Source organism: Poromitra crassiceps (assembly GCF_964638095.1).
Source record: "Poromitra crassiceps genome assembly, chromosome: 13".
In the NCBI taxonomy this organism is placed as follows: Eukaryota; Metazoa; Chordata; class Actinopteri; order Beryciformes; family Melamphaidae; genus Poromitra; species Poromitra crassiceps.
The window spans coordinates 45,850,295-45,860,294 of record NC_139644.1 but is presented as its reverse complement, the minus strand read 5'-3'; the positions used below and the strand labels follow the sequence as shown (position 1 = coordinate 45,860,294).

The 10,000-nt window shown below is 41.8% G+C and overlaps 1 protein-coding gene across 1 annotated transcript in view; it reads right to left on the bottom strand.

The window, feature by feature from the left end:
• The window catches only part of LOC310787293 (class I histocompatibility antigen, F10 alpha chain-like), a 22,121-nt gene that overhangs the window by 326 nt on the left and 11,795 nt on the right, over positions 1 to 10,000 (bottom strand). The window contains exons 4-7 of the mRNA XM_083648675.1: positions 5,603 to 5,908; positions 3,959 to 4,057; positions 1,878 to 1,895; positions 1,599 to 1,668 (exon numbers count right to left, since the gene is read on the bottom strand). Of these exons, the coding sequence (XP_083504801.1) occupies positions 1,625 to 1,668; positions 1,878 to 1,895; positions 3,959 to 4,057; positions 5,603 to 5,908 (467 nt within the window). The 3' untranslated portion in view covers positions 1,599 to 1,624. The remainder of the gene's footprint in view (positions 1 to 1,598; positions 1,669 to 1,877; positions 1,896 to 3,958; positions 4,058 to 5,602; positions 5,909 to 10,000) is intronic.

Here is a 10,000-nt window from a genome sequence, read left to right as displayed (position 1 = left end):
AGAGGAGATGTTTGATCAGGAAGACTTTTTGAATCCTCAGCAGTCTGTGAATCACAACTCCACATGTGTTCATGTCATCTAGTGAAGACAGAACATGTGATAATAGAGCTGTGAGTATTCACACACAGGCTGATATTCACTACAGTACTTATGTAGCTTTGGTTGAGTCAACATGTGTAGAGAATAGTTATATTCACTACAGTACTTATGTAGCTTTGGTTGAGTCAACATGTGCAGAGAATAGTTATATTCACTACAGTACTTATGTAGCTTTGGTTGAGTCAACATGTGCACAGAATAGTTATATTCACTACAGCACTTATGTAGCTTTGGTTGAGTCAACATGTGCAGAGAATAGTTATATTCACTGCAGTACTTATGTAGCTTTGGTTGAGTCAACATGTGCACAGAATAGTTATATTCACTACAGTACTTATGTAGCTTTGGTTGAGTCAACATGTGCAGAGAATAGTTATATTCAGTACACTACTTATGTAGCTTTGGTTGAGTCAACATGTGCAGAGAATAGTTATATTCACTACAGTACTTATGTAGCTTTGGTTGAGTCAACATGTGTAGAGAATAGTTATATTCACTACAGTACTTATGTAGCTTTGGTTGAGTCAACATGTGCACAGAATAGTTATATTCACTACAGTACTTATGTAGCTTTGGTTGAGTCAACATGTGCAGAGAATAGTTATATTCACTACAGTACTTATGTAGCTTTGGTTGAGTCAACATGTGCAGAGAATAGTTATATTCACTACAGTACTTATGTAGCTTTGGTTGAGTCAACATGTGCAGATAATAGTTATATTCACTACAGTACTTATGTAGCTTTGGTTGAGTCAACATGTGCAGAGAATAGTTATATTCACTACAGTACTTATGTAGCTTTGGTTGAGTCAACATGTGCAGAGAATAGTTATATTCACTACAGTACTTATGTAGCTTTGGTTGAGTCAACATGTGCAGAGAATAGTTATATTCACTACAGTACTTATGTAGCTTTGGTTGAGTCAACATGTGCAGAGAATAGTTATATTCACTACAGTACTTATGTAGCTTTGGTTGAGTGAGCATGTGCACAGAATAGTTATATTCACTACAGTACTTATGTAGCTTTGGTTGAGTCAACATGTGCACAGAATAGTTATATTCACTACAGTACTTATGTAGCTTTGGTTGAGTCAACATGTGCACAGAATAGTTATATTCACTACAGTACTTATGTAGCTTTGGTTGAGTCAACATGTGCACAGAATAGTTATATTCACTACAGTACTTATGTAGCTTTGGTTGAGTGAGCATGTGTAGAGAATAGTTATATTCAGTACAGTACTTATGTAGCTTTGGTTGAGTCAACATGTGCAGAGAATAGTTATATTCACTACAGTACTTATGTAGCTTTGGTTGAGTCAACATGTGCAGAGAATAGTTATATTCACTACAGTACTTATGTAGCTTTGGTTGAGTCAACATGTGCAGAGAATAGTTATATTCAGTACAGTAATTATGTAGCTTTGGTTGAGTCAACATGTGCAGAGAATAGTTGACATGTTTATTTTGATGAAAGCTTTATTGAACATACTCACTGTGTTGTCACATGATGAAACATTCACTATGATGTGATAGTAGGTAAGTCAGTAGGCGAAGGCTCCAAAGCTACAACAAGTCCACAAAATAAAATCATTTAACATGAAATGAACAGTAATGTAAGAAACAGAAGTGGACATGATGAGAGATTAGTGATTGATTACTAATGTCTGCTCTTCTGCCATGTCCTTTATAAGGACAAACCATGCAAGCAACAGATCCAAACATGACACATTACAGTCCAGCAGATGGTCCAAAACAATCAAAGGAAGACTCACTGTGAGCAGGATTGAAGCCTGAAATACAGACAAGAGGTGACATTATTACTCAATGACAGATTACTAGGGGTGTCACGATACACTCAGTTCACGATACGATACGTATCACGATACTGGGTTCACGATAACGATACGATACGATACGATTTTAACAATATTTTTTTAAACTTGAATAATGACAATATATGACTGGAAAAGTAGTATTTTATTTGAAATGCACAAATACAAAACATGCTGTTGTGGGAAATTGTTATTACAATAACAACTAGAAAAAACATGAGATTGGAGATAAGGCTTATCTTGAAATAGAATGAGTTACACCGTCACTTAGATTTACTTTGAACTAAAAGGTTTCTCAGCAGTATAAATTCTCATTATGCATCTTCAGTTTTTCTTCAAACTCAAACAACAAGACTTTTCTTAATCTATTTTTTATGCATCTTCAGTTTTTCCTGTCAAGTAAACAGTTTTGCCAGAAACTCAATTGAATGGTTTCTCTCCTGTATAACTTCTCATGTGTCTCTTCAGAGACTTGTTCAACTGAACTACTTTCCACACATTGAACTTCAACAAACAAAGACGTTTCTTAGTCTATTTAAAAAAAAAAAAAAAAAAAAAAAAAAAAAAAAAAAAAAAAAAATTGCGATATGAGATTTCATCTCAACGATACATATCGTGACGTTTTACTATCGCGAAATTTCGTGGGACGATATATTGTGACACCCCTACAGATTACAAATTAAGATTTATGAAAGCAAACACTAAATTATGTTACATGACATGTGCATCACTATTACGAGCAGTGTTTGGAATAACGCCGTTTAAAAGAACGGCGTTAGGTAACGCCGTTATTTTTTCAGTAACGGGGTAATCTAACTAATTACTGTTTCCGTCGTTACAACGCCGTTATCGTTACTGAACGCTAAATGCGGTGCGTTACTATGAAATGATTGAGTAAACTACCCGTAGCCTACACTAGTGTTGTCAAGTGAGGAGACCGGGTGGGTTATAACGAGATAAACGATTATGATTGGCTAAGGCAGAGTCATGTGTTTCATGGTAGCCAATCGGAGCCAGTGTTACACACGAGCCAGGAGTCAGGACACGGGCGACACACACACACACAGACACACCAAACAGATTCGAGGAAGCAGCAGAAATGGCGAGTCCGGAGTAGAGAGCTGCGCGGGGCTGAAATTTCAGCCCGAGCCCTCCCCGGCCCGTGACATGCAGACCCGTGCCCGATCCAGCCCGTTGCGAGGCCCGAAGCCAATATTACGATATAATGACACATCTCTCTCCCTCTCTGTTCCGCGTGCTGCGTCGCCGCGCGGCCGTCCTGCGCAGCCTCTCTCTGTCTGTCTCTCTGACTCTCTCTCTCTCTGTGTTCGGGAGCTGTCCGCTCGCTGTACATGGACGGACAGGGTCTGTGTGTGGCTATGGGAGTGTCTGTGCACCTCTCCTCCTCTTTGTCTGACTGCTCCGCTGTGTAAAATCAAGCGAGTACGGTAATACAACATTATTTAATTGAATTATTGAAACGGCCCGACCCCGGACCTATTAATTAAAAATAAATAAAAAACAAGCCCGGCCTCGGCCCGTTTTGGTCGGCCCGAGGGGCCCGTGAGGGTACCCTCAGGTTTGCAGCAATCCATGAAAATTTGGCATTTTCAAGGTGGAGATAACGCAAATAGTTACTTTCCCTGGTAACTAGTTACTTTTATTATAGAGTAATTCAGTTACTAACTCAGTTACTTTTTGGAACAAGTAGTGAGTAACTATAACTAATTACTTTTTTAAAGTAACGTTCCCAACACTGATTACGAGACATGTCTTTCTATTACGATGATATATATATTTGATGGACTTTGAATGAGCAGAAGCAACACACAGAATGTTTTAAGTTATGGAATGGAACAATAACAGTAATATTGCAACATACATTGTATGATGATAAATCCTATAGTGGATCTTTATGAGGAGTAAAACCTTGTTGTCCCTCTGAAAATGAGTGAGGAAAGGGAACCCGGAAGAGGGTGTGACTTTGGCACTCTGCTCTAGTGGAGTACAAGCTCCCTCACCATTATTTCTCCTTCTCCAGATGCAGACTGCAGCGCTGCAGATGGCCAGCAGGAGGAGCAGTCCTACAACCACTCCAATGATAAGAGTAGTATTGCTGCCTGAAGGAGAACATGGAACCAAAACAGAGCGTTCACACTTTGTCACGTGACACTGGATGGATCACATGATGTCTATTTGTTCCACTTTAGTATTTTAAGTAGAGAGAGGAGGTCATGTGACTCAGACAAACTAGAGACACACCTCATGTGCATGGCCGTAGCTAGCTATGAGGACGGGGAGGTCCGGACCTCCCCTAATATTTCAGAGAAAAAAATAAAACAATCTGCATGGAAAAGCATGAAAAACACGGGATCTCTTTTATTTTGAAACGAAAGGCAGGTCAGGCAGGAAGTCATCTGACGCCGCGTCCGCGGTAACTTGATTCTGAGAGAGCAGCAGCATGGTGGTGAGTGATGACTCTCTGTCTGCCTGGCGAGATAATTGAAGGTGAGCGAGCTGCGAGACAGTGAGCGAGTGAACGACAGACAGTGAGTGACACTGACAGTTTTTTTTGCAACAACCAAGAAAGTAAGTGTCTAGTCTGTCTCTTAAGTAATGTTACCTGTGTGACACGTTGGGATGCTACTGGCTAATCATGCATGATGCCAATTGCCAAGCTCCCGAAGTCAGGTATGCAGGTGGCTATATGCATGGTTTCAGTTTCATGACCCAATAAGTAACAAAAAGAGGTGGTGTAAAGTTAAAAACAACATAATATATTTTATTTTATTTTTCAATCGTTCCTATCAGGAATAAATAAATGTCCCTCTGTATGTTTTTTTTATTATCGATGATGACTTTGTGTGTTGTGTACGGCTTGGGTTGTGTACCTGTGTTTGTAGGTGTCATTTTGATATGAATTTGGCTAAAACAGTTTGTGTTTGTTAGTTACAATTATGTTGACAGGAGAGCTGAGCAGGTGGTGACATGAAAGAGAATATACTGAATAATGACATCACAACAGTATAATCCTAATGTTGATTTAAAATGATATATTACTCTAAATATGGCTAAAAAAGGGGGGGGAAAACCCTCAAATTTTTTCCGGCGGCGCCCGAACCCTCCTCCCCTTGCTGGACCTCCCCTATTTCGGAACCCTGGCTACGGCCCTGCTCATGTGTTTTAGTGAAGCGACCAGCATGTTTGGTTGTCTTCAATATTCTCATGGAGTTAAAAACTGTCTGGTTGCTAAATGATGGTATGTAAACAAGACTGAGCTCAAATGTACCTCCAAGGAGGAAGCAACTATGTGGGAACAGCATACAGTGCATATAAACTACACTGCACGAGAAAACATAGGCTGAACTAAATAATCTGATGACAAGTTTAAATGAATGTGTCCATTTGGATATAAAACTGATATACAAACCATCTCCTAACAATTTCTCATTTATAAAGAAGCAAAGAATAAATAATATAAATCAAGATGAGCAGAAACCAACTGAACCTGATGACAGAAACTAACATGACAACAAAATCACAACAATGTGAGAGAAAGGCTCCATTACAGAAGAACAGAAACAAAACACATGAATGACAAGTCAGGTGTCAGAAGTCAAGTCAATGTGTCTCTCCTCCTCCATCAGCTGTGATCCCAGTCTTACCTGGGTTGTTGGTCTTGATCACTGCTGGGTCCAGTTTGGTGATGATGTCCTCCTCGACACCAGAGAGCTGAAACACACACTCGTACTTCCCCCAGTCTTCAGCTTTGACTGATGAAACGTTCAGCCGAACGCTCGTCTGGAAGGTTCCATCGTGGTTGGGGAGGATCTCTCCGTGGTCCATGAGGTCCTGAAGCTCCTCTCCATCTCTGGTCCAGAACAACATGACTCTGTCAGGGTAGAATCCTGTAGCATGGCAGGTGACTGGAGAGGAGGGAGACTTCTGGAGGAGAGAGATCGAGGGAAGAACTGGGGAGAGAGAAGGGGAGAGAGAGAGTGGAGAGGGAGAGAGAGAGAGAGAGAGAGAATTAGCAGCTGCAGCAGCAGGCAGCATGAGCATGAGCTCCTGAACTTTTTTAGTTTTTTGTCAATTTAGGATAGATAAACAACAACACTTTGGATATACTTTGGAGATACTTATTCAAGACAACCTCTCAAGTATTTTCCCAGGAAATATACCCAAGAAACTCACTCAGGTAAAAATCGATGTTTGAGGAAAATTCCGTCTAGGCATTCCTGAGATATCGCGTTAACAAGCTTGAAAATGGCGTTCGGGAGGTCACAGTGACCTTGACCTTTGATCTTTGACCAGCAAAATCGAATCAGTTCATCCTTGAGTCCAAGTCGATGTTTGAGGCAAATTTGATTAAATTCCGCCAAGGCATTCCTGAGATATCGCGTTAACAAGCTTGAAAATGGTGTTCGAGAGGTCACAGTGACCTTGACTTTTGACCTTTGACCACCAAAATCTAATCAGTTCATCCTTGAGTCCAAGTCGATGTTTGAGGTATAACTGCAAGTATAATATGAAGAAGTAAAACCAAAAACATGCCTCTGTACAAACGCTTCACAGCAAACTTTATTTAAGGAAGAGTGATCAGATCGTGCATCAGAGTCCTGCGCGGGTCTGATTTTCAAGACCCGGTTCCGCCCGGCCCCGCGACGTGCAGTACCGACCCCGCTCCGCGAACCCGCTCATATGATCAGTCAGTACCGCAACCCACCCCACCCCGCAGACATGAGACCCGCGCCCCGCTCCGCTTCCGCATATATACATTTCTTTGAAGTGAACATAACCAAAGTAACTGCGATCGTTTCACAATTAACACAGGAAGCGAATAGCGGTCTTTTCTGGCCGAGTCACTGACGAGAGCCAACAACGGTGGTCGGTGCAGTCGGACTCGGCAGGCATTGCATAACGTTATTTACAATTAAGCACATTGACAGTGTTTTGTCACTGGTGCCAGCAGGCCAGCCAGGGCCAGGCAGCAGCTAAAGGAAACATGCTAGCCTTGCTGGCGCTAGCTGTCATGCAATGCAACAAGCTAGCTAGCATAGGTCTAGGTCTAAGATACTGAACGAAATGTACTAACGCTACTGAACTGAAGTCAGTCAGTGACCTACCTGTCTCTTGTGCCTGCCCTGCCCTGAGTGACGACCTGACCACTGACCCCCCCCCCCTCCAATAAACAAGCCAATACTGCCACTTAGCCGCCAGGATTTGCAACTGCAGTATTTTCTCTGAGTCTGACTGATTGTGACAAAGACGTCAGGTCGTCAGACTCAGACAAAACATGAAGTTACACACTGACTGAATTATTATCGTTATATAAAAAGTAAATAAAACTACATATATTATACAACACCCGCGACCCGGGCCGCATGTTGTTTATTCTACCCAGATCCGAGCCCACAAATAAAATGAAGACAAAATAACACCCGCCCCCCGCATTTTTTTGCGGGTACCCGGCGGGGCCCCGCGGTCGCGGAACCCCGACCCGATGCAGGACTCTGTCGTGCATACTGCGTTATATCATCATGTGTCTGTTTGTGTGACTCACCTCGAGTGGCCTGGGCTGGGACGAGTCTGACTGACAAGTTAACTCATTCCTGCCTACCTGTCTGCTGGCTGCTATCCACGCAAATAGGAACACTATTGGCCTCAGTGGCCTGCCTGGCCTGCTGTTCAGTGAGTGGCCTGACTGCGGGCACAATATATATTATATAGGCTATATGTTCAGTGAGTGGCCTGACTGCGGGCACAATATATATTATATAGGCTATATGTTCAGTGAGTGGCCTGACTGCGGGCACACACCAACAATTTTTTTTTTTTTTTTTTTTCCAGGCCAGGCCAGGCCAGGCCACCGGGCATTTGCCCGACGTGCCCGATTATGCAGTCCGCACCCGGACTACATGCTAACAGAAATATATCCAGTGCACCTCAGAGCATTCACAGTCAGTCCCTTAACCCCCCAATCGGACCACAGCAAAATCACCCTGTACCTAAAACAGACTCAAACTCACCACATAGCAGAGAAGGGCAGCAAAGATCATTACCAGCAGGCAATTGGCAACAACAAAATTCAAGCATCACTAAACAAATTCCTCACTCAAACATATCCCCAAAACAAAGATGGAGTAAATTTGGCAGTGAGGGATATAATAAACTCCATCTTTGACAACCTGGCCACCTTGTCTAACTTAAAGAAACCACAAAAGCCCCAAAACGAAAAGGTTAATGACGACAAATGGTTTGATTCTGAATGCAAATATCTAAGAAAAGCAGTCAAGAAACTATCGAACCAAAAACACAGAGAACCAGACACCCAGCAGGTCCGGCATCAATACTGGCAAACCCTAAAACAATACCATCACACCATCAGATCAAAGAAGACACAACACATCAACAAACAACTCACTGTAATGGAGGAAGCTATAGACTCTAACAAATTCTGGGAAAATTGGAACCACTTAAACAAACCACACAAAGAAGAATTAGCAATCCAAAATGATACATAGATACATAGAGATACATGGAAGAAACACTTTGAGAAATTATACAGAGAAATTACACCTAATTCGGCCCAAAAAGATATATATAAAAAACTAGAACTTTTAGAACCAATCATTAAAGATCAACAAAACCCCTTAGACTTTCCAATTACAGAAGGAGAACTGCAAGACAAAATCAAGGCTCTACAACCCAAAAAGGCCTGTGGTGTTGATGGTATATTAAACGAAATGATTAAATATGCTGACAATACGTTCCACATGGCCCTGCTGAAACTATTCAACATGGTGATGAGCGTAGGCTATTTCCCTGACATCTGGAACCAAGGACTAATAACACCCATCTTTAAAAATGGGGACAAATTTGACCCCAACAATTATAGAGGAATATGTGTTAGCAGCAACCTGGGGAAGATGTTCTGCTCAACTATCAACATTAGACTACAACAATTCCTCAGTGACCACAACATCCTGAGGAAAAGCCAAATCGGATTCCTACAGAACCATCGAACAACTGACCACATTTACACCCTCCGCACCCTCATAGAAAAACATGCAAATCAAAATAAAATAAAAAAATTATCCTGCTTCATAGATTTTGAAAAGGCCTTCGACTTAATTTGGCACGAAGGTCTCCTACTCAGACTATTAGAAAGTGGGGTGGGAGGTAAAACATACGACATCATCAAAACAATGTACCTCAACGATAAATGTGCACTCAAAATAGATAATAGTAGAACAGATTTCTTCCCCCAAAGCCAAGGAGTGATGCAAGGAAACAGCCTCAGTCCAACGCTATTCAATATTTATATCAATGAATTGGCAAAAACATTGGAGGACTCATCAGCTCCCGGCCTCACCCTCAACAACACAGAGATCAAATGTCTCCTGTACGCAGATTACCTGGTGTCTAACTTCAAGGAGGGCCTACAGCAGCTCCTAGATCATCTGCAGCAGTTCTGTCAGACCTGGGCCCTGACAGTCAACATAAAAAAGATTAAGATCATGGTGTTCCAGAAAAGATCCAGGTGTCAGGGAAACAGACTCCAGTTTGTCCTGGGCTCCACCACCATAGAGCACACAAACACATACACTTATTTAGGACTAAAACTCAGCTCTACAGGGAACTTCAACATGGCTGTGAATGACCTGAGGGAAAAGGCAAGAAGGGCTTTTTACGCCATCCGAGAAACCATCCAAATTAATGTCCCAATCCGAATCTGGCTCAAAATTTTCAAAACAGTAATCCAACCAATCGCCCTATATGGTAGTGAGGTATGGGGTCCACTAGCAAACCAGGAATTCTCTAACTGGGACAAACAACAAATTGAGATTCTTCACACTGAATTTTGTAGATACATTCTAAAAGTACAAAGAAAACCCCTAAATAATGCATGCAGAGCGGAACTTGGCCAATTCCCTCTTCTAATTGACATTCAAAAAAGAGCCATTACATTCTACAGACACCTCAAAACTAGTGACCCCTCCTCCTACCATCACCAAGCCTTACAAAGCCAAGAAGAGAGGATAGAGAGGAGCCCCCTTAGC